This window comes from Pristiophorus japonicus, chromosome 12 (assembly GCF_044704955.1).
Source record: "Pristiophorus japonicus isolate sPriJap1 chromosome 12, sPriJap1.hap1, whole genome shotgun sequence".
NCBI lineage: Eukaryota > Metazoa > Chordata > Chondrichthyes > Pristiophoridae > Pristiophorus > Pristiophorus japonicus.
This window is the reverse complement of record NC_091988.1, coordinates 122,271,674-122,296,504: the sequence shown is the minus strand read 5'-3', so window position 1 is coordinate 122,296,504 and position 24,831 is coordinate 122,271,674. Positions and strand designations below refer to the sequence as shown.

Here is a 24,831-nt window from a genome sequence, read left to right as displayed (position 1 = left end):
AACATGCAGGTACAGCAAGCAATTAAGAAAGCAAATGGTATGTTGGCCTTTATAAGAACATAAGAAATAGGAACAGGAGTAGGTCATACGGCTCCTCGTGCCTGCTCTGCCATTCAATAAGATCATGGCTGATCTGATCATGGACTCAGTTCCACTTCCCCGCCCGCTCCCCATAACCCCTCATCATTTAAGAAACTCTCTATTTCTGTCTTATATTTATTCAATGTCCCAGCTTCCACAGCTCTCTGAGGCAGCGAATTCCACAGATCAACAACTCTCAGAGAAGAAATTTCTCATCTCTGTTTTAAATGGGCAGCCCCTTATTCTAAGATCATGCCCTCTAGTTCTAGTCTTCCCCCATCAGTGGAAACATCCTCTCTGCATTCACCTTGTCAAGCCCCTTCATAAGCTTATACGTTTTGATAAGATCACCTCCCATTCTTCTGAATTCCAATGAGTCAACCTCCTCATCCCCAGAATCAACCTAGTGAACCTTCTCTGAACTGTCTCCAAAGTATATCCTTTCGTAAATATGGAAACCAAAATTGAATGCAGTATTCTAGGTGTGGCCTCACCAATACCCTGTATAGCTGGAGCAAGACTTCCCTGCTTTTATACTCCATCCCCTTTACAAAAAGGCAAGATACCATTGGCCTTCCTGATCACTTGCTGTACCTGCATATTATCCTTTTGTGTTTCATGCACAAGTACCCCCAGGTCCCGCTGTACTGCGGCACTTTGCAATCTCTCTCCATTTAAATAATAACTTGCTCTTTGATTTTTTTTCTGCCAAAGTGCACAACCTCACACTTTCCAACATCATACTCCATCTGCCAAATTTTTGCCCACTCATTTAGCCTGTCTATGTCCTTTTGCAGATTTTTTGTGTCCCCCTCACACATTGTTTTTCCTCCCATCTTTATATCGTCAGCAAACTTGGCTACGTTACACTCAGTCACTTCTTCCAAATCGTTTATATAGATTGTAAATAGTTGGGGTTCCAGCACTGATCCCTGCGACACCCCACTAGTTACTGGCTGCCAAACCGAGAACGAACCATTTATCCCGACTCTCTGTTTTCTGTTAGTTAGCCAATCCGCTATCCATACTAATATGTTACTCCCGACCCCGTGAACTCTTATCTTGTGTAGTAACCTTTTATGTGGCACCTTGTCAAATGCCTTCTGGAAGTCCAAAATACACCACATCCACTGGTTCCCCTTTATCCACCCTGTTCATTACATCCTCAAAGAACTCCAGCAAATTTGTCAAACATGACTTTCCCTTCATAAATCCATGACTCTGCCTGACCAAATTTTGCTTTTCCAAATGTCCTGCTACTGCTTCTTTAATAATGGACTCCAACATTTTCCCAACCACAGATGTTAGGCTAACTGGTCTAGTTTCCTGCTTTTTGTCTGCCTCCTTTTTTAAATAGGGGCATTACATTTGCAGTTTTCCAATCTGCTGGGACCTCTCCAGAATCCAGGGAATTTTGGTAACTTACAACTAATGCATCAACAATCCCTGCCGCTACTTCTCTTAAGACCCTAGGATGTAAGCCATCAGGTCTAGCGAATTTATCTGCCTTTAGTCGTCCCATTATCTTACTGAGTACCACCTCCTTAGCGATTGTGATTGTGTTAAGTTCCTCCCACCCCTGTAGCCCCTAGACTATCCACTGTCAGAATATTGTTAGTGTCCTCTACCGTAAAGACTAATACAAAATATTTGTTCAGAGTTTCTGCCATCTCCATGATCCCCATTACTAATTCCCCAGTATCGTCCTCTAAGGGACCAACATTTACTTTAGCCACTATTTTCCTTTTTATATACCTATATCTTGCTATCAGTTTTTATATTTTGTGCTAGTTTACTTTCAGTCTATCTTCCCTTTCTTAATCATTTTTTTAGTCGTTCTTTGCTGGCTTTTAAAAGCTTCCCCGTCTTCTGTCCTCCCACAAGTTTTGGCCACTTTGTATGCCCTTGTTTTTAATTGGATACCGTCCTTTTATTTATTTAACCACAGATGGCTTTCTTTTCTCTTGCACCCTTTCCTCCTCACTGGAATATATTTTTCTTGAGAGTTGTGAAATGTTTCCTTAAATGTACACCACTGTTCATCAAATGTCCTACACTTTAATCTATTTTCCCAGTCCACTTTACCCAACTCTGCCCTCATACCTTCATAGTCTCCTTTATTTAAGCTTAGTACGGTGGTTAGAGATCCAATTTTCTCACCCTCCATCTGAATTTGAAATTCAATCATGCTACGATCACTCATTCCGAGGGGATCCTTTACTAGGAGATTGTTTATTAATCCTGTCTCATTACACAAGACCAGATCTAAGATAGCTTGCCTTCCGGTTGGTTCCGTTACATACTGCTCAAGGAACCCATCCCTTACTCACCTCCTCCTCCTCAAGACTACCCTGACCAATTTGATTTGTCCAAGCGGATTTGAGTATAAGAGTAAAGACATCTTATTGCAATTATATAGGGCCCTAGTGAGACCACACCTGGAGTAATGTGCACAGTTTTGGTCTCCCTACCAGGAAGGATATACTTGCCATAGAGGGAGTGCAACGAAGGTTCACTAGACTGATTCCTGGGATGGGGACATTATCCTATGAGGAGAGATTGAGCAGACTAGGCCTATATTCTCTCAAGTTTAGAAGAATGAGAAGTGATCTCATTGAAACATACAAAATTCTTGCAGGTCTAGACAGGGTAGATGCAGGGAGGGTGTTTCCTCTGGCTGGGGAGTCTAGAATCAGGGATCATAGTTCCAGGGGGTTGGCCATTTAGGACAGAGATGAGGAGAAACATCAACACACAGAGGGTGGTGAATCTTTGGAATTCTCTACCCCAGAGGGCTGTGGAGGCTCAGTCCGAGTACATTTCAAGACAGAGATTGATTGATTTTTGGATATTAAGGGAATCAAGAGATATGGGGATAGTGCAAGAAAGTGTTGAGGTAGAAGATCAACCATGATCTTTATTGAATGGTGAAGCAGGCTACGCTTACTCCTGCTCCTAATTCTTATGTTCTAAATAGACATACAGCAACTCATCGAAGCTCCTTTTAAACATGCACTTAGGAACATACCAGCATTCACACCTCACTGACCCCCAGCAATTTATCAAAACCGCTTCTTGAACACACACTTGGACTCACCACCCTTTCCACAACTGGACACTCCCTAAACACACAGAGACTCATCATCATCCCCTAACATGGCCTGAGGCTTCCGAACATCTTGCATTTATATAGTACCATTAATGTAGAAAAAAATCAAAAAGTGCTTCACAGCCAATTTTGTTGAGGTATAATTACTGTTGCAATATACGGATGTTCAGCAGTCAATTTCTGCACAGCAAGGTCCCACAAATTATATGAATGACTAATGTGTTTTTGGTTGGTGATGTTGGTTGCAGGATAAATATCGGTCAGGACACCAGGAGAACTTCCCTGCTCTTGGGAATAGTGCCATTGGGAATATGACCACCCTGGAGGACAGACGAGGCCTCCGTTTAATGGCTCATTCCCTCAGAAATGCAACGGTATCCCCCTCCTTAACACATGGCAGAATCATCAACATCCCTCAGCAACTAAATAATATTACCTAAACACACCAACACTTCTGCCAAAGAGTAGCGATTATTTGTAACTTAACATCTGGATCCTCCACGGCCGTTAATGCCTTTCATAAAAATTATTAGTTATTCACGATCAGCAAACTGCTGTCACGAGTTGGGACCAAGTATAAAATAACTGAACAGAATCTAGAGTTTCTGTGGCAACTTGTAAACTGTCTGTAAATATACAACTGGCCAACTATCTCTACACTCTGTTGTTTCCAAAGATGTTAGAAAGCTCTAGATACACATCCATTTGCAACCATACAATTATCAGACGTTTGCGGCGCAGGAGGCCATTCAGCCTATCGTGTCTGTATCAGCCCAAAAAAACTACCTAGCCTAATCCCACTTTCCAGCTCTTGGTCCGTGGCTCTGTAGATTACAGCTCTTCACGTGCATATCCAAGTACTTGGAGTACAATGATTGTAAGGCACCCAACCAGTTAGAGAGATTAGAGCTGCAAACAGAGAGTTGAGAATGAATCGGAGGCTCCGCTCTCACCTGGCAGATCCTGCGCCACCGGTTTGACAGACTTTGGCGATGAGGGCTGCCCCTGGTCGGATGTACCCGCCGGCTGGACAATCGCTGTGGGGTCCGCTTGTAGACTGCTGTGGTTTTCACTCGCCATTTCTTTTGCATCGGCCCTGCAAACTAAGACGACAAAACAATAAGAGTGACTCCACAGCACACGTGGCTCCAAACAGCCCGGCAAACGTTCTATTTGAGCTGGAATTTGATTGCGCTGTTTTTGCACTTGCGAAACTTCATTCTGTTAAATCCCAAGACAATCGAGCTAATTGAACATTAATTCTATGCAATCTAAAATTAAAATGCAAAGCAAAAACAATAACCACAACCAGGATGCAAGTGTCCAGCACTTTATAGTTAAAGCAATGACAATACAGGGCTACATCCCACTATATAGTCTGAAAACTGACCAATATAAAAGATTATTACTGTAGATTGCCCAGCTTAGTAGCCGTGAGGAAAATTGAAAACTTCTAATGGTTGTGTATGTACCTTTCAATTAAGTAAGCAATGTAAAATAGATCTCATTGTGCATTCTGTAGCATCCAAGATGGCTTTACCTGTCCAAGGCTGCAGGCCCATCCTTTAATCTGGTTTTTGGGGTAAACTGGAAATCGTCGTTGAAAATCTAAATATTTGGACGTAGATGCATTCGCTACGAGTGTACCAGTCATTTAATTCTGAATGGGTGTCAAAATTCCTCATTAGTGTTCTGTGATGCTTTTCATAGCATATTGCATTAAAGGTTAGAATAACATTGGAGGGACTGTGTTGATGACAGGTCAAACAATGCTGTTCCTTACACATGAAATTCTGTCAAATACTGAACCTCTTCATGATGAGATCTCAATTCTGAGTCACCACTCAGTCCTGGAGGAACAAGTTTGAAGGAACAATAAAGACAGTGGAAGAATTTGCGACTTTTTAAACTGTAAGACTATTTTTCTACTAAGAAGATGCGTCAGATTGACACTTGAATGAGAACAATGCCTAGTGTGCTGACTATTCACCTACCTCGGCTATCCATAGTTTAGATCATCCTTACGGTTGTGTGTGTTAAATTGTTAAATAAACCATGTCGTTATTTTAGCTTATAAAATTAGTCCGGCGTTTGATATTTCTGCTATTTGCAGGAGATTGAATGCGTAGGACATAGCAACAGAAAGCCTACTGTGTAGTTTACTGCAGTGAAAAGCCATCATCAATTCTGGGCCACGTTACCTCTGCAAGGGCAGGACTCGGAAAGAAGAGCACTGCCTGGGGATAAGGTGCACACGGTAAACACAGTATTTACAGTTGAAAGAGAAAGCGGCAGTTCATAACTAACATACAGTCGAACAACCGGCGAAGCAGTTTAGTCTTCCCAATGTGGAGATATCAGAACACTTATGGCCTTGATGTTCCAGCTCTCTTTGGTTGAGGCACATCTCAAGCAGGGCAGGATTTCCACCTGCTGCAGAGGTGCGCCCTTAACCCTGGCTGCAGCCTTGGAAGCATTTAAGTACAGGAAGCAGGTGACCTGCTGAAATGGGGTGGGCTTTTGATAAGTCGACTCGGACTCCCACCACAGCACTGGCAATGCAGCCTCCCTACTACCTGCTAAAGTGTGCACATTAAAAAAAAAATGTGTCATCATCTTCAGCTTATGCAAAGTGATGCTCTGCGAATGCTTGGAAAGGCACTTGCTCCAGGAAAGTTATCTACCCCCCTCTCCTCCGAAAACTTGAGCCCAACAGGGGTGCCTTACATCCTGCACTCAACAGACAATGGGGGAATTAAAAATGTCCCTAATTTGCGTAGAATTAAACTACGTCTGCCCATACATGGGAATACGTCCCAAGAACCTTTCCACCGTTGCCCAGACCCACCAAAAACATGGCAGGGCGGCAGGTGGGAAGTCCAGACCTACATAATCATCTGCACAGCAAAGAAAACTGGACTTGCATTAATAACAAAAACAACAGAAATGCTGGAACACCCCGGCAGGTTAGGCAGCATCGGTGGAGAGAGAAAGTTTCAGCTTGGTGACCTTTCGTCAGAACTAGAAAAGTGTATAGGCAGGGAAAGGGGGAAGGGAAGGGAAGGGATGGAGTGAAAGGCAGAATGCTCTTCCTCCACTTCGGGCGGTCTTGGGCCAGGGATTCCCAGGTGCCGGTGGGGAGGTTGCACTTTATCAAAGAGGCATTGAGGGTGTCCTTGAAACATTTATCTGATGATGATGATGAAAGGCAGGAGAGATTAAATGACAAACGGTATGATAGTACAAAGCAGAGAGATGTAAATGGGACAAGTAAAGAAACAAAAGATGGATCAAGAGGCGTAAATGGGAATGGCAGAATCATAAACAGCTGCCACGTGAATAAATAGGGGCAGGGGTCCTGGTCTGAAATTGTTGAACTCGATGTTGAGTCCAGAAGGTTGTAAAGTGCTTACTCGAAAGATGAGGTGCTGTTCCTCGAGCTTATATTAAGCTTCGTTGGAACAGTGCAAAAGACAGAGGACAGAGAGGTTAGAGTGGGAGTGGAGTGGGGAATTAAAAAGTGACAGGCAACCTGAAACTCGGAGTCACACTTACGGACTGAACGGAGGTGTTCCGCAAAATGGTCACCCAATCTGCGTTTGGTCTCCCCAATGTAGAGGAGACAGAATTGTGAGCAGCGAATACGGTATACTAGATTGCAAGAAATACAAGTAAAGTGCTGGTTCACCTGGAGGGAGTATTTGGGGCCCTGGACAGTGGGATGGGAGGAGGTAAAAAGGGCAGATGTTGCATCTCCTGTACTTGCACGGGAAGGTGCCGTGGGAGGGGGAGGGGATGGGGATGATTGAGGAGTGAACCAGGGTGTCATGGAGGGAGCGGTCCTTTCAGAATACTGAAATGAAATGTGTTTGGTGGTGGGATCATGCTGGAGGTGGCGGAGGATGATCCACTGAATGTGGAGGCTGGTGGGGTGAAAGGTGAGGACAAAGGGAACCCTATCATGGCTCTGGGAGGGAGGGGAAGGGGAGAGAGCAGAAGTGCAAGAAATTAAATGGACACAGTTGAGAGCCATGTTAATCACAATAGAGGGGAATCGTCAGTTGAGGAAAAAGGAAGACATGGACCCCCAGTTTGAGAAACACTGCAGTAGAATACATAGTCCTTGCTGTGTATTCTTGTGCAGTAACTGTTTAGTCAGCAGCGTACTGGTAACTGCAAAGTTCCCATTTATTGAACATAGAGATGCATTATATGGGGCTCAAGTATTTTCCTGCATGAGGTTAGAACATTGGATGCACATTATTCCTCAGAGAAAGACCGGAGCAACACGGACAGCAGGGTTCGTCTGTGTTCACTCTTAACATTCAGATTCATTCCTTGAACAGTCTGCTCTTCATGTTAAAAACCCCCGCACAGACCTCCTCGTTTGTGGTTTAGTTTCCCCACAGCTTGCAAACCAAAGTCAAAACCTCAACACTCCTTAAAATGGAGTTACTGTCCAACCCAGGCTTACAGAATGTATTCAACATGTAATCTCCACAAAGGTCATCCTGAAAATGGGTTCACAATAAACGTTAGCAGCAAGTTTAAGGGCTCAATTTTCCCCAGTGATTGGCGTCGTTATTTTGAGCAGGCTGATTTTTTTGGCCCAAGTTAAAAAAAAGTTTCCCTGATCAATTTGCACCAGCGTAACTCAAGTTAGTTACGATTTTTTTTAGGCAAGTTTTTTTTCCTGCCACCCGCGCCAATTCTGGCCATTTCGGGAAGTTTGGCCAGCTGAAAGTTATTCCAGCGTATGTGGTCTCTGTAGAAAAACCTTCTGGAGAGTTAAAGAAATCGCACAGGTAAGTGCAGCAGATGCCCGGACAACTGCAGCAGGAAAGGAGAGAGAGAGGGGGGTTGGGGGAGGGGGAGCCCCATTTGGCTTGGGATAGGGGCGGAACCCGGGCATGGGGGAGCTGGACCGGCAAGGGGCTCAGGGCAGGCTAGAGAAGCAGACTGGCAAGCCCTTCGGCCAGGGGCGGAGGAGCCGGACCGGCAAAGTACTCGGGGGGGGGGGAGGGGGCGGGGGGGGGGAAGAGAATCGAACCAGCAAAGCACTCAGGAGTGAGGGAGCAGGACTGGCAAGAGGCTTGGGGAGCAGACCAGCAAGCCCTTCAGCCAGGGCTAGGGGTGGAGGTGGAGGAGCTCGACTGGCACCAGTAAGGGGCTTGGGGAGCGGGACCGGCAAAGTACTCGGGGTGGGGGAAAAAAAGAGAGCAGGATCAGCAAAGCACTCGGGAGTGGGTGAGCAGGACTGGCAAGGCCCTCGGGGGTGGGGAAAGAGAGCAGGACTGTCAAGGCACTCTGGGCGGGCTAGGGAAGCAGACCAATAGGCCCATCGGCCAGGGATCAGCACTGACATCCGGCCCGGGGGGGGGGTGGGGGGGGGAGAGAGAGGGAAGCGGGGGAAAGAGAAGAGAAACTTTAATAATTGGAGGTAAGTTGATGCAATGTGTTGGGAGCTGGTTGTATGTTTCACTTTCCAGCCTCAGCTTGTATTGTGTCCTTACCATGGCAACCCGACCTTTTTGCCGCAGGTCAAGGCTCCACCCCCAAAATTAAAGGACAGGGTAAGCTGCGCCAAAATGAAGAAATCCAACGGGGAAACTTAGAGCTTTTTTTTGGTGTCCTTGGGCCCCAGAAATTCAGACATAACTCTTCAAGTACCTGTGTGCCAAAAAAAAGCTTTGGGGAAAACTGATTTTGGTAAAGGAAGGCTTGTGTTCATTACTGCATTACTAACGACGTCTGACCTTATGTCTGTAAGACAGATTATGACATGGTCACTATTTTTAAATGTTTAAATATTCAATGTGACAAAGAATCGAATGCAGCAGAAATTGATGTACGTTTATATCAGGTGTGGAACAATTTAATTTTTGTCACGATAAAAAAATTATTTTAATTTCATTTTTTTTTAAATCACCAATTGTTTCGGGGCAAACTTCCACATATTGCTGATGACACCCAACTCTACCTCTCAATTGCCCTCAGACCCTGAGCTACCTCTCTGCTGTCAAACTGTATAAGAGACATCAAATCACGGTGGAGTTAAAAGATGCTCAAAGTCTGAAACCATTCGCTTCAGACCGGTGCCATAACTGTGCTCCTTTGTCACCGAATCCATCACCATCCACAACCATTTGCTAAGGCAGAACCAGCTGGCAAAACCTCAGTCTTCTGCTTGACCCAGAGCTCAGCCGCCAATCCTATCCATCACCAAGGCCATTTAAGTCTGGACTAATCATTTAATACCATGCCGTACAAATTTTTTTTTTTTTAAGTTATAGATGTAACCGTAACCAAACTAAAATTAATCCATAAGGAAACAAAAGATACAAGTGAATTTTGAGGTCTTTTCTCCTGGGAGGACACAAATAGTGGGAACCACAACTATGTCATTTTGTACAATATGCATCAATAGTCTGCATCCTAAAGGGATGGGCATGCCCATCCATCAATATGTCTCACACTGATCTCCCAGTCTCAACCAGAGGGGCTCCATACACAAGCAAATAAATCCAAATGTTTCTGTGCCCCTACAAACACCTGTTCACCAAACATCATGAGTAGAGACTGACGTGGCTCGGAGCAAGGGAGAGGAGATGCTTCCAAAAATGGAGACACACCATTAATGTGCAGTACCTTTCCGCAATGTTTTTTGCCTCTCCAAACTTGTTCCTTAGGAGTGCAAGTTCCTCGATTGTCCATCTGCTTTGAATAATTTTGTTGCTAAGTACCAGGAACTCAGACCAACATAAGCCTCTGGTCTGCTCCACTAGATTTGAAGCTACCCAACCGAAGATCCAGGAAGTAATGTAATAAAGGAGTTTTTCCAATTTGCGAGAGGGTGTGTTTGGAGCTATTCCATATGGTGGATTTACAAATAGCCACTTGGGGCACTCAACAGACACTGTACTCTGAAAGAAATAGAAGATCCCAATAGAACACAATGCAATCCAATATCGAAAATTACTCATTGCCGAGACTGACGAATCCATGGTCTATTCCACAAGAATGAAGTGAGGGATACAGTCCCTCTGTATTTCAGGAGTGTAGGTTCAGGTTAAATGTATTATTGTTTCCTGGATCTGATGAACTCTTCCAGCATCTTGCCACGTGAGCCAAGCAGATGCCACTACTGATTCACAGAGCCCCTCAAATCTTCAAGTAGGGAATACGCACAAAAAAAAAACCCATTTGCATTAAGATCTTCATGTCAATGGCAGTTTTTGGCTTCAAACACTGTTGAGTTTGTATAAATGAAAAAAAAATCAACTCACAGGACAAGAACAAAGTTTTAGCTGGCAATCTGAAATGACAGCTGCTTTTATAGTTCAGGGGACAAACCCACAGTAACTCCTATACACTATGCAATAGTTCCAGGTCATCATCACAGGCAGTTCCTCAAAACCAAGGAAGGTTTGCTTCCACTCAAAGTGAGTTCTCAGGTGACTAAACCGTCCAATATGGGAATTACAGTCTCTGTCACAGGTGGGGCAGACAGTGGTTGAAGGAAAGGGTGGGTGGGGAGTTTGGTTTGCCACACGCTCCTTCCGCTGCCTGCGCTTGCTTTCTGCATGCTCTCGGCAATGAGACTCGAGGTGCTCAGTGCCCTCCCGGATGCTCTTCCTCCACTTAGGGGGGTCTTTGACCAGCGACTCCCAGGTGTCGGTGGGGATGTTGCACTTTATCAGGGAGGCTTTGAGGGTGTTCTTGAAGAGTTTCCTCTTGCCGTGTAGGAGTTCAGAGTAGAGCACTTGCTTAGGGAGTCTCGTGTCGCGCAAGCAGGCGATGTGGCCCGCCCAACGGAGCTGGTCGAATGTGGTCAGTGCTTCGGTGCTGGCCTGAACAAAAACACCAACGTTGGTGCGTCTGTCATCCCAGTGGATTTGCAGGATCTTGCGGAGGCAGCGCTGGTGGTACTTCTCCAGCACTTTGAGGTGTCTGCTGTATATAGTCCACGTCTGAGCCACAGGAAGGCAGGTATCACTACTGCCCTATAGACCCACCCACGCTTTCCTTCAACCACTGTCTGCCCCACCTGTGACAGAGACTGTAATTCTCGTATTGGACTGTTCAGTCACCCGAGAACTCACTTTTAGAGTGGAAGCAAGTCTTCTTCGGTTTTGAGGGCCAGATTGATGCCAGATGAGAGGTCCTGGTCTTCAAACACTCTCTTCCTCAGGCGACTGAAGGCTGCACACTGGAGGCAGCGTTGGACCTCGTCATCGATGTCTGCCCTTGCAGATAGTAGACTCCTGAGGTATGGAAAATGGTCCACGCTGTTCAAGGCTGAGCTGTGGGGGGCAGTGCTGTGTGGTGGGGTCAGATTGGTAGAGGTATTTAGCATAAGGCCCATGCTTTCGTACGCCTCAGCGAAGATGTTGACGATAGCTTGGAGTTCGGCCTCAGTGTGCGAAGACGCAAGTGCGTCCGCGTACTGTAGTTCAATGATAGAGGATGGGTCAACCTTGGATCTAGCCTGGAGGCGACAAAGGTTGAACAGGTTCCCACTGGTTCTATAGTTTAGTTCCACTCCAGTGGGGAGCTTGTTGATAGTGAGGTACAGTACATTGCAGCAAGGAAGATCGAGAAGAGCGTTGGTGCGATGACACAGCTCTGCTTGACCCCAGTCCGGACATGGATTGGGTCTGTGGTGGATCCTTTGGTCAGGATTACGGCTTGCATATCGTCGCGGAGCAGGCAGAGGATAGTGACAAACTTTTGAGGACAGCCAAAACGGAGGAGAACGCTCCATAGTCCTTCACGGTTGACAGTGTCAAAGGCCTTTGTGAGGTCAAAGAAGGTCATGCACAAGGGTTGGTGCTGTTCCCTGCATTTCTCGTAGTTGTCACGCGGTGAAGATCATGTCCGTTGTATCCTTTAGTGGACGGAACCTGTATTGTGTCTCTGGGAGGAGCTCTTCAGCCACGGGGAGAAGATGGTTGCGAAGGATTCTTGCGTTGACTTTCCCAGTGGCCGACAGCAGGGAGACTCCTCTGTAGCTGCCGCAGTCGGATTTGTCCCCTTTTTTGAAAATGGTCACGATTACGGCATCTCTGAGATCCATGGCATGCTCTCCTCCTTCCAGATAAGAGAGATGAGGTCATATATTCGTACCAATAAATACGTGCTAAAAATCCAGATATCCAGACCAAACTAAGTCAGTTTCTGGCTTTTGGAGGCGCTGCATCAATACTTGGCAATGTCACAAGAGCAAGAAACTTGGTTCCCTCTGCTGAGGCATCAACTGATATAACACATGGCTAATGGCACATTTCAGATTTTGGAAACAGGAGAACATGCAGTGTTCTCCAACATTGCTACATGCTGTGGCCACCTCCCCAAGAAGGAGAATTTTATGGCTACCACAAATTGGACTCACCAAGTGCAGCAAAACCGCTGCTAGAAAGCCAATAGAATCTGCAATATGGCTACCTGGACCAGAGTTATCAGGCTTATTATGGCCCTGCATGAAGTTTCTTACAAGAGGGCAGCAAGAACTGTCACCAAATGAAAGGGTCCAGCATAAAATAGCCAACTTGAACACAAATTACTGAAATTACTGAAACAGAATTTACCCAAGAAGAGAAAGTTCATATGGTCTCTAGTGGTTTACAATTTACGGTGACATCCAACACAGGCTCTCCAAATAGTTTACTTTTCAGTGACTCACTTACAATCCTGTCACCAAAGGAGTTTAGTGGTCCTATATTAACACCCTTTTAACCCTCTCCCACCCCAAATACCATCTCCCTCCCTACTCTACCAGTTTAAAAGGTTCTGTAAAAAAGTATAGTAAATTACTTCCTATTTTATCAGCATCACATATAGTGCAGAAGGTTTGTAGCCAGTCATGGTTAAACACATCCATCAGAGACTTTCTTCAGTTGGCACTTTAACTGGTGAATTAACTGGGACATGGGCCAATCCTGATGCACTGAAAAGCAGTCTTAATATGACAACACCTCAAGGTGATCCACAAGGTTTGTTCCCAATTGATCCAGGATCTAATCAATGTGTCTTTGATATTAAGTTCCCAACTTGGATGTGATTAAAATAAAAACAGAAAACGCTGGGTGGCATGGTTCCATATAATAGAAAAAGGAGCATCTTCTCAGTCACCATTTCCAATTCGGATTTCACTGTCATTACCTGCTTTAAAATTTCTAATAAAATCTTTCCTCCCTCCATTCAACCTAAGATAAGGCGAGGATAAGGTGTGCTATATTGAATTATGCTTTACAAGAGATGCAAGACAAGAGAACCATTGTCCAAAAAACGAGGAATCTTGCAATACATGAATGCTGGCACCAATACTTATGGATGGTATGTGAATGCCTTCAAAGCCTTTGAATCCACCTATATTATGCAAAATTGGGTAGAGCATAGTTCTTGTCCACGAACTGTACTTCTCGCCATGATTTTTGGTCACAGTTCTGTGTCAGCATTTACCATTGTAACATTACTAGATCGGCTGTCACTGTGTCACTGCAGACTCGAGATTCTGAAGGATCTCACAACTCGTCACTGGTTCACGTATAAATAAAAATTATATTCTTCAACTGACTGCAGGCAACGTCACTAGCAATTTATTAGTCACAGGAAAACTCATTCAAAATCTAAATGGACCACTGCCATAATCTGAAGGCTAAATCCTGCGATGATCTGGACTTGTCAACGCAAGGTGACCAATCAAATACCATTTGGTCAACATCATAATCCAAACATGCATCTTGGCCAGAGGTTTCAAGGGCACAATCAGGGTGATTGGCTGGTCCCGATACTGTACTGGGATGATAACTCAAAAAGCCCCACAGATGGCTTTATTCTAGTTCAATTTATTTTCTATGATGCAGCAACATCTCACCCTCTGATCATTCTCATCTGGCCAGCTTTGTAATGTACGATGCAACCTTGGTAAATGGTTTGTCTTCAAGTGTAGGTTGGATAATTTTACTCAGCACAATCGATAGTACTGTACCTGGTAAAGTACAAAACAGTTGACTCCAAGTTTCAAAAAAGACAGGAACTTCCACTTAGAACTGCTCTCAGACTTTTATACCAAGGACAACCATCATTTTGACAACTTAGCACTTTAGGTGAGGGACCTCCAGCTGCTAGAATTGCATGTTAAGAGTTTATAGGGTGCACGGCACTTGATCTTCCAACCAAAATGATCTAAAAATCACACATCTCAAATCTTCTATCTGAAAAATTACCCCTTTAATGAGAAATTATGAGTTTACAACTCTTATGCCCACCTTTACAGGCGAACGAAGGTTCACTAGGCTGGTTCCTGGGCTGAGGGGATTGCCCTATGAGGAGAGATAGAGTAGACTAGGCCTATATTCCCTAGAGTTTAGAAGAATGAGAGGTAATCTCATTGAAATATATAAAATTCTTAAGGGGCTTGACAGGGTTAATGCCGAGATGATGTTTCCCTTGGCTGGGGAATCTAGAACGTGGGGTGACAGTCTCAACATAAAGGGTCGGCCATTTAGGCCCAAGATGAGGAGAAATTTCTTCACTCGGAGTTTTGAATCTTTGGAAGTCTCTACCCCAGAGGGCTGTAGATGCTCAGTCGTTGAGTATATTCAAGACAGAGGTCAATTCATTTTTGGGACCAAAGGGAATTAAGGGATGTGGGGATAGTGCGGGAAGGTGGAGTTGAGGTAGAACATCAGCCATGATCTTCTTGAATGGCAGAGCAGGCTCGAAGGGTCAAATGGCATACGCCTGCTCCTAATTATTATGTTATGTTCTTATGTAGCTGATGGAACTTACTGGTTTCAGTATCAAAATAAATGTACTATAAAGGAGATAGATGGAATTTCTATTAACCATATAGAATACCCATGACACTTTCCAGAAATCAATGACAAAGCCAATCCTTTTGAAAGTGTTCAAAATGACAGCAGTCAATCTGTAAGCCAGTGAGCACTTGGTAGAATTATAATGAGCAAAAGACCAGACTGTTTAAGCGCTGAAAACTATTGCATACACAAGTCCAATTCCATACCTCACCTTTCCAAAGCAAACCTTTCATAGGACTGCCAACGGTTGACATTCAGAATGATCTTCCTATAGCCATGCCTAGCCCAATAAAAGATTAATTTAGTCACAATTTCCAGCAACTTCAACCAACTTTGGACATGGATATAGGTCTTCAGCATTAGCAAAAAAAATCCAAAATATTCAAACACACATTTTGATGTTACATTTTACGTCAGAACAGTCCAAATTCTAAACCATCCCTGGAAATTTGCCCAGGTATGTCCTGTCCATAAAAAGCACAAGCAGGTTATTCAGGTAACTTTTTCAAATTAATTCATAGATGTGGATGTCACTGCCCAACATTTATTGCCCAACCTTAATTGCCCTCGAGAAGGTGGTGGTGAGCCGACTTCCTGAACCGCTGCAGTCTGTGTGGTAAAGGTACTCCCACAGTGGTTAGGAAGGGAGTTCCAGGATTTTGACCCAGCGATTATGAAGGAACAATGATATATTTCCAAGTCGGGATGACTGCTGATGATTGAGTGTAATTGTCTGAATTGAATTAGTTTTGCTTTTTGTAGACAGGACATACCTGGGCAATTTTCCACCTTGTCAGAACATCTTCCGAAAACTTTATTCATGGTTCCTTGAAATACAGCATGAAGTTAGACAACACCAAATAAGAAACAAATATACTAGCATAAATATTCAAAAGCACTATTGCAGACGCATTGATGGGAGGTTTGCTCTACCGACATTCACTAACACAAGAACGGTCCAACTCAAAATGTAGTAGTACTTCAGGCTTAGTCACTAGATAGAGGGCTTTCTAACTCCTGATTTACAACCAGCTTATACTCTCCACAAACTAACACTTCCATCTGGCTTTAACACTGGAATAATGAGTGTGACGGAATATTCCACCTTTGTGGTTCTTCCTTTCTTTTCAGGTCATTAGAATTTTTATTTATTTTAAACCAAAGTCATATGGTAGACTGGTTTAAATAATTTTGGTATGCCACTTTTAACCTTTTTGCCATTCAATCCCTAGTGTGTCACATGCTGCGTACTTCCACATACGTATACACATACAAATCTTCGTTCCTTTACTTTTCTGCCAATTAAAGTAGAGCCCTTTTCTTGAGCTGCATGCTAATCCAATAGAGCCAGCTGCTCTTTGAGTCACAGATGCCTCATTTTTCAAATGACAGACACCACCTGTCCTGTAAACTTTAAAATAAGTCATACATTTTCAAACCTGCTTGTACAAGACTTCCCTTGTTTAAAAAAAAAGGTACTGAGGCACCCATATCTTAACTTTGGTTCTCTATTTAGAATTTTCTGATTGGATCAAAATCTGCCCACTTTGTTCAGCTTTTGCAGTTTTACAACTAATTAGAATCTCCTTTTCCTTCTCAACCCTGCTATATTTTTCTACTGTTCCTGATTCTCTGCTAAATGTTTTTGTCTTTATTTTACACTTGAATCCTCATTTCTCAAAAACATTCTGCAAGTTTTATTTCCATTTATTAGGATCATTTTCTGTAAACTTATTACAGCGCTGACATTTAAATATAAATGTAATGTAAATTTGCATTGTAAATCATCTTCCCCCACAACAGAAACATTCTGCTTGGAGCTCTGTGCTGATCTTACTTTCTGCAGCCTATTGTTTCCATGTTCAAAAGCAGCTTCCACTGGGTTTTTTCTATGGATTACATCTGCACAGAGCTCGCACACAAGGCCATCTGCTAGAAATGCCCCAGATTGGGAATTTCCAGAGCCAGCAATTGATTCAGTCTCATCTTCTGTTTTCGCTGATGGAACATTCAGCAATAACCAGATTTGGGACTGTGTCAAATTTAACACCTGATCACTCCATTTAATTGGGTCTTTGATGAAACTGCAAGTTCCATTTCTTCACTTTGGGAAATAAATAGTTTGCATAAGAGTTTCTTTGCCACAATATACTTTGAAGTATTTTAATAATTATTTTAATTAGTTTGCATCCAACACAGGCTATTCAGTGCATTTCTCCAAAAGGCTCAAAAGAAACTTGCTTCTATGGGAGGCCACTTGGAGAGTTTAGTTACAGCTCAGCAACTCTTGCCCCACACCACGGGCCCAAGTTTCCACACGATAAAAAACAGGCGCCCCTCCGAGCTGGGCGCCCGTTTTTCACGCCGGAAAAAAAACGCGCGATTCTGGAGCGCTTTGCAGCTCCTTGTCTGTTTGGCGCGACGCCCAGGGGGGTGGATCCTACACTCGCGCCGATTTTGTAAGTGGGAGGGGGCGGGTACTATTTAAATTAGTTTTTTTCCTGCCGGCAACACTGCGCATGCGCGTCGGAGCGTTTGCGCACGCGCAGTGTGAAGAAAACATTGGCACTTGGCCATTTTTGTAGTTCTTTGTAGCTGTTTAATTTTTGAACATTTTTTAATAAAAGTACATTGCCATCAGCACATCAGCACTGAGGCTTCTTGCAGCCTTCTCACTGTCTCCTTCCCCCCTCCCCCGCGGGAAGAACGGGCGCCTCCTTCCCCCCCCCCCCCCCGCGGGAAGAACGGGCGCCTCCTTTCCCCCCCCGCGGGAAGAACGGGCGCCTCCTCCCCCCCACGGGAATAACGGGCGCCTCAGGCTGACTGCAGCATTCTCCGTGCCTAAAGCACTTTCACACAGGTAGGAAGATGGTTTATTTAATCTTTTCTTTGCTTATAAATGTTTATTCAGGTTAGATTTATTTGTATAATATTTGTAGAAGTATAAATAAGGATTTATTGTAGAATTTAATGACTTCCCCTTCCCCCCCCCCCCCTCATTCTGGATGCCTAATTTGTAACCTGCGCCTGATTTTTTAATGTGTAGAACAGGGTTTTTCAGTTCTACAAAAATCTTCACTTGCTCCATTCTAAGTTAGTTTGGAGTACTTTTTCACTGTAGAAACTTTGAAATCAGGCGTCAGTGGCCGGACACGCCCCCTTTTGAAGAAAAAATTCTGTTCCAAAGTAGAACTGTTCTACCTGACTAGAACTGCAGAAAAAAAATGTGGAGAATTGCGATTTCTAAGATAGTCCGTTCTCCACCAGTTGCTCCTAAAAATCAGGCGCAAATCATGTGGAAACTTAGGCCCTACGTGCTGGGACTAGGGTCCTGGCGAATCAAATAACTAGGGCTGTAGAGGGCTTTAAACTAATTAATTAGTGAGGGGATGGATCAAGCGAGCGAAAATTTTAAAAGTCAAAGAATAAGGAGAAGACAATAGAGCCGGGTAGCACTGAGCGTGACAAGAAGGGACAGAATGTATAAACTTAAAAGTATATCAGAAAGTGGGGTCAAAGCAGGAAAAAATGGTAAAAAAACAAATTTAAAAGCTCTTTATCTGAATGCACGCAGCATTCGTAACAAAATAGATGAGTTGATGGCACAAATAGTCGATACAATTGCATATGATCTGATAGCCATTACAGAGACATGGTTGCAAGGTGACCACAGCTGGGAACTAAATATTATCGGGTATTTGACAATTCGGAAGGACAGACAGAAAGGAAAAGAAGGTAGAGTAACACTGTTAATAAAGGATGAGATCAGTGCGTTAGTGACAAACGATATTGGCTCAGAAGATCAAGATATTGAATCACTTTGGGTGGAGATAAGGAATAACAAAGGGGAAAAAGTCACTGGTGGGCGTAGTGTATAGGCCCCCCCCCCCCCCAACAGTAGCTATACTGTTGGACAGAGTATAAATCAAGAAATAATGGAGGCTTGAAAAAGGAAACGACAATAATCATGGGCGATTTTAACCTTCATATTGATTGGACAAAGCAAATTGGCCAGGGTAGCCTTGAGGAAGAGTTCACAGCATGTATCCGGGATAGTTTCCTTGAACAGTACGTTGCAGAACCAACCAGGGAGCAGGCTATCTTAGATCTGGTACTGTGTAATGAGTCAGGATTCATAAACTATCTCCTAGTAAAGGATCCTCTAGGAATGAGTGACCATAACATGGTTGAATTTCAAATTCAGTTGGAGGGTGAGAAAGTTGGATCTCAAACCAGTGTCCTAAGCTTAAATAAAGGAGACTACAAAGGTGTGAAGGCAGTGTTGACTAAAATGGACTGGGAATATAGATCAAAGTGTCTGATGGTTGATGAGCAGTGGCAGACATTTAAGGAGATATTTCGTAACTCGCAACAAAAATATATCCCAATCAGAAGGAAAGACTGTAAGAGAAGGGATAACCATCCGTGGCCAACTAAGGAAATAAGGGATGGTATCAAATTGAAAACAAGGGCATACAATGTAGCCAAGACTAGTGGGAGGCCAGAGGATTGGGAAACTTTTAAAGGCCAGCAAAGAACGACTAAAAAGAAATAAAGAGAGGGAAGATAGATTATGAAAGTAAACTAGCACGAAATATTAAAACAGATAATAAGAGTTTTTACAGGTAGATAAAAAAGAAGAGTGGCTAAAGTAAATGTTGGTCCCCTGGAGGATGGGACTGGGGAATTAATAATGGGGAACAGGGAAATGGCAGAGAAGTTGAACAAATATTTTGTATCTGCCTTCATGGAAGAAGACACCAAAAACATTCCAACAGTGGATAATCAAGGGGCTATAGGTAGGGAGGAACATAACACAATCACTAATGAAGTAGTATTCGGTTAAATAATGGGACAAGTCCCCCAAACCTGATGGCTTACATCCGAGGGTCTTAAAACAAGCGGCTGCAGGGATAGTGATTGTAATCTACCAAAATTCCCTGGATTCTGGGGAGGTCCCAGTGGATTGGAAAACCACAAATGTAACGCTATTTAAAAAAGGAGGCAGACAGAAAGCAGGAAGCTATAGACCAGTTAGCCTAACATCGGTCACTGGGAAAATGCTGGAGTCCATTATTAAGGAAGCAGTAGCAGGACATTTAGAAAAGCATGATTCAATCAAGCAGAGTCAGCATGGTTTTATGAAAGGGAAATCACGTTTGACAAATTTACTGGAATTCTTTGAGAATGTAACGAGCAGGGTGGATAAGGGGGAACCAGTAGATGTGGTATATTTGGATTTCCAGAACGCATTCGATAAGGTGCCACATAAAAGGTTACTGCACACGATAAAAGTTCACGGGGTTGGGGGTAATATGTTAGCATGGATACCGAATTGGCTAACAGAAAACAGCAAGTCAGAATAAATGGGTCATTTTCTGGTTGGCAAACAGTAACTAGTGGGGTGCCGCAGGGATCAGTGCTGGGGCCTCAACTAGTTACAATCTATATTAATGACTTGGATGAAGGGACCGAGTGTAATGTAACCAAGTTTGCTGATGATACAAAGATGGTTGGTTGGGAAAGCAAATTGTGAGGAGGACACACAAAATCTGCAAAGGGATGTAGACAGGCTAAGTGAGTGGGCAAAAATTTGTCAGATGGAGTATAATGTGGGAAAATATGAGGTTATCCACTTTGGCAGAAAAAAATAGAAAAGCAAATTATAATTTAAATGGAGAAAAATTGCGTACGACAAGCACAGCAATACAAAGCTTTCACCAACAGACAAATCCAAAGAGCACGTGTCAGCTCAGCCTGAAAAATCACTTCACTACATACAGATTTGACTTTCTGCTGCCTGAAAACCCAGCCCTGGGTTTGTTCAGGTGGGAGTCGGACATTCAACATGGAAATGTGGCCCGGGAGTCTGTCCGGACTTAACCTTCACCTCACACTCGCACCAAGAATTAAGATCAAGGCTTTTGAGAGAAGTGTCTATGGAGATGTTCCTGAAGTAAACTAAATTCTGATACAACAGTAGGCATGAATGTGGTCCTGCGAGTGCTGTCTGCATATCAGACCAAAATCAATCGGGACCATCACCAAAGCACAAATGTCACTGACCTAGGAAAACAAAGTACGTGCAAGTACAGCAAGTCTGAAATGTTGGGAATCTCACTCAAAAAAAATGGGCATCCCATGTACTGACCGAATCAGATGGAGTTTCCTGGCACTTTTAAGCTAGCAATGAACATTCACTGTGGAAAATCTCCCAGCAGAGCAGGTAACCATGTGAACCCTCAGAGCCCAGCCTGTTAGTAAATTATGTGGGAAATATCACAACACTAGGAGCTATCTAATGGTTTTCACACGCTGAAAGAATTCATGGCCAAGTACAGCTACCCAGTCGATCTTCTTTGGACAAGAATTATTCCTGGACTTGAGACAGATATCAGTACAACTGAGCCTGAATTACAACACAGCAAGAATGCAAGGAGAAAAAGCACATAGGGTGGCGTTTATGGGCTTTCGTCATCAAAAGAGGAACGTTCAGAGGATCAATGATTATGAAAACCATACACGAGAAAATAGGAATAATTACTTCTTCCCAGCAACGCTCCCCTTCTTCCACCCCCCAAACATCGCTCCCCCTCTCCCCCCCCCCCAAAACGTTGCTCCTTCTCCCCCAAACATCGCTCCCCCTCTCCCCCCCCAAATATCGCTCCCCCTCTTCCCCCCCAAACATCGTTCCCCCTCTTCCCCCCCCAAAATCGCTTCCCTCTTAACCCCCCCAAACATCGCTCCCATCTTAACGCCCTCCCGACCAACATCGCCCCCCTCTTATCCCCCCCGACCAACATCGCTCCCCTCTTAACCCCCCCCGACCAACATCGCCCCCCTCTTAACCCCCCCCCGACCAACAGCGCCCCCCTCTTAACCCCCCCCGACCAACAGCGCCCCCCTCTTAACCCCCCCCGACCAACATCGCCCCCCCCCTCTTATCCCCCTGGACCAACATCGCGCCCCTTAACACCCCCCCCCCACCATCGCCCCCCTCCCCCAACATCGCTCCCCTTTTAAGCCCCCCCATCAATTCCACCCCCAAAACATTACACCCCTCTTAATCTCCCCCAAAAATATCACACCTCTCTTCCACCCACCCCCACCAAACATGGCTCCTCTACTACCCCTCCCCCACCCCGCCCTCCAAATATGGCTCTCCTCTCTTTCTCCAAAACATGGCTCCCTCTCTCTCCCCTCCCGCCAAAAAACATCGGTCCCCTCTCCCCCACAACCCCAGCAAAAAAAAATCGCTCCCCCTCCCCCGCAAAAACATCGGCCCACCCCCTCCCCCGCAAAAACAGCGGCCCCCCTCGCCCCCAAAAACATCGCCCCCAACTCCCCCCCAAAAAACATCGCCCCCACCTCCCCCCCCAAAAAACATCGCCCCCACCTCCCCCCCAAAAAAACATCGCCCCCACCTCCCCCCCCAAAAACATCGCCCCACCTCCACCTCAAAAACATCGCCCCACCACTCCCAGCAAAAACATCATCCCCCCTCCCCCCCCGCAAAAATATCGGTCCCCCCTCCCCCCCCTGCGCAAAAACATCTGTCCCCTCTCCCCCCCCCTGCACAAAAACATCGGTCCCCTCTTCCCCCCCCCCCCCTGCGCAAAAACATCGGTCCCCTCTTTCCCCCCCTGCGCAAATACATCGGTCCCCTCTTCCCCCCCCCCCCCTGCGCAAAAACATCGGTCCCCTCTTTCCCCCCTCCCCCACCTGCGCAAAAACATCGGTCCCCTCTTTCCCCCCCAAAAAACATCGGTCCCCCACCGGGTGCAAATACCGCCTCAGCCCCCCTCTGTCCAAACCCTCACATTCCCTCCTCTCCTGGTGCCAGCTCTCCCTCTCCTCTCCCGGTGCGCCCGCTCCCTCTCCTTTCCTCTCCCGGTGCGCCCCCTCCCTCGCCTCTCCCGGTGTGCCCGCTCCCTCGCCTCTCCTCTCCCGGTGTGCCCGGTCCCTCTCCTCTCCCGGTGTGCCCGCTCCCTCGCCTCTCCCGGTGTGCCCGCTCCCTCGCCTCTCCCGGTGTGCCCGCTCCCTCGCCTCTCCTCTCCCGGTGTGCCCGCTCCCTCGCCTCTCCTCTCCCGGTGTGCCCGCTCCCTCGTCTCTCCCGGTATGTCCGCTCCCTCGCCTCTCCCGGTATGTCCGCTCCCTCGCCTCTCCCGGTGTGCCCGCTCCCTCGCCTCTCCCGGTGTGCCCGCTCCCTCTCCTCTCCCGGTGTGCCCGCTCCCTCTCCTCTCCCGGTGTGCCCGCTCCCTCTCCTCTCCCGGTGTGCCCGCTCCCTCTCCTCTCCCGGTGTGCCCGCTCCCTCTCCTCTCCCGGTGTGCCCGCTCCCTCTCCTCTCCCGGTGTGCCCGCTCCCTCTCCTCTCCCGGTGTGCCCGCTCCCTCTCCTCTCCTCTCCCGGTGTGCCCGCTCCCTCTCCTCTCCTCTCCCGGTGTGCCCGCTCCCTCTCCTCTCCTCTCCCGGTGTGCCCGCTCCCTCTCCTCTCCTCTCCCGGTGTGCCCGCTCCCTCTCCTCTCCTCTCCCGGTGTGCCCGCTCCCTCTCCTCTCCTCTCCCGGTGTGCCCGCTCCCTCTCCTCTCCTCTCCCGGTGTGCCCGCTCCCTCTCCTCTCCTCTCCCGGTGTGCCCGCTCCCTCTCCTCTCCCGGTGTGCCCGCTCCCTCTCCTCTCCTCTCCCGGTGTGCCCGCTCCCTCTCCTCTCCTCTCCCGGTGTGCCCGCTCCCTCTCCTCTCCCGGTGTGCCCGCTCCCTCTCCTCTCCCGGTGTGCCCGCTCCCTCTCCTCTCCCGGTGTGCCCGCTCCCTCTCCTCTCCCGGTGTGCCCGCTCCCTCTCCTCTCCCGGTGTGCCCGCTCCCTCTCCTCTCCTCTCCCGGTGTGCCACCCCCGCGGTTGTCAATGGAGCCGCTGTATTGCTGGCGCCTCACTGCGCATGCTCCCATCATGCCGCCCGCCCAGATCCACAGCTGCAGCTCGAGCGCTGATGGCGGGCGGAGGTCGGGGAGCGGCGGCGGCCGGGAGCGGGCTCCCGGAGTCCAGGCCGGCCCTCACACACACTCGGGACACTGGCGGCGGCCGGCCCGGTCACCCGGAGCAGGAGGCTGAGCGGCGGAGGGATGCACAAGCCGCCCGCGCTCCCGGGCAGTGACACAACAACAAGCCCCAAGATGGCGGCGGCAGGGAGCCCCGGTGAAGCGCTGCGCCGCCGCTCGCTCCGTCCGCTCGCTGCTCCCGCGGTGTGGCGGGGTGCGGCGGGCCGCTGGTAAGGTGCGCGATGCCGCGCCGCGTGTGCCGATGCGGTGCATGGCCCGCTTACTTGCTGTACAGCGAGCGCAGTTCCACACCGCTCCGTCTTGCCTCCGATCCCTCCTCCGCTTTACCGCTCGGCCGCCGCCTCCATCTTGTATTCCGGAGCGCCGCGCCGCCCTGCGCATGCGCGCCGTCGCCGCGCCAAGCCGCCCATTGGCTGGCCCGCGAATGGCCCGCGCGCGCCGACTGGCTGGCTCACCGCCGGCAATAACAAACACTCCGATTGGTCGAATTGAAGGAGGCTTCTGAGCTTTTCGACTGGACCTGGATCCCGCCCGAAGCCGGCAGACTCGGTGATTGGCTGGTTCCGGCACGTGTTGATTTGAGTGGTTACCTCATCAAAACAAACAGCAGGTCGGAGGCGGGCACGGTGAGGGCCTGAGGATGGGGAGCGGGGTTAGTGTGGGGGGTTGGGGGCTGGCCTGGGGGCTGAGGCTGAGGCTGGCATTGGGTGTTGGGTCCTGGTACTGGAGGCTGGCGCTTGGGGGCTGAGGTTGGCACTAGGGGGCTGG

At 46.8% G+C, this 24,831-nt stretch overlaps 1 protein-coding gene across 5 annotated transcripts in view; it reads right to left on the bottom strand.

Annotated features, from left to right (window-relative positions):
- pcif1 (phosphorylated CTD interacting factor 1) overlaps positions 1–24,432 on the bottom strand; it is a 408,646-nt gene extending 384,214 nt beyond the window's left edge. For 3 of the 5 annotated variants that reach the window (XR_011596083.1, XM_070895912.1, XM_070895915.1), the window contains exons 1-2: positions 24,327–24,432; positions 4,144–4,293 (exon numbers count right to left, since the gene is read on the bottom strand). Coding sequence is in view for 4 of the 5 variants with exons in the window: in XM_070895912.1 (XP_070752013.1) it covers positions 4,144–4,270 (127 nt within the window). In the remaining variant the exon portion in view is untranslated. Of the gene's footprint in view, positions 1–4,143; positions 4,294–4,730; positions 4,983–15,223; positions 15,293–24,326 lie in introns of those variants that run through there. The other 2 variants (XM_070895913.1, XM_070895914.1) reach the window with 2 other exon arrangements.
- Positions 24,433–24,831: the final 399 nt, after the last annotated feature.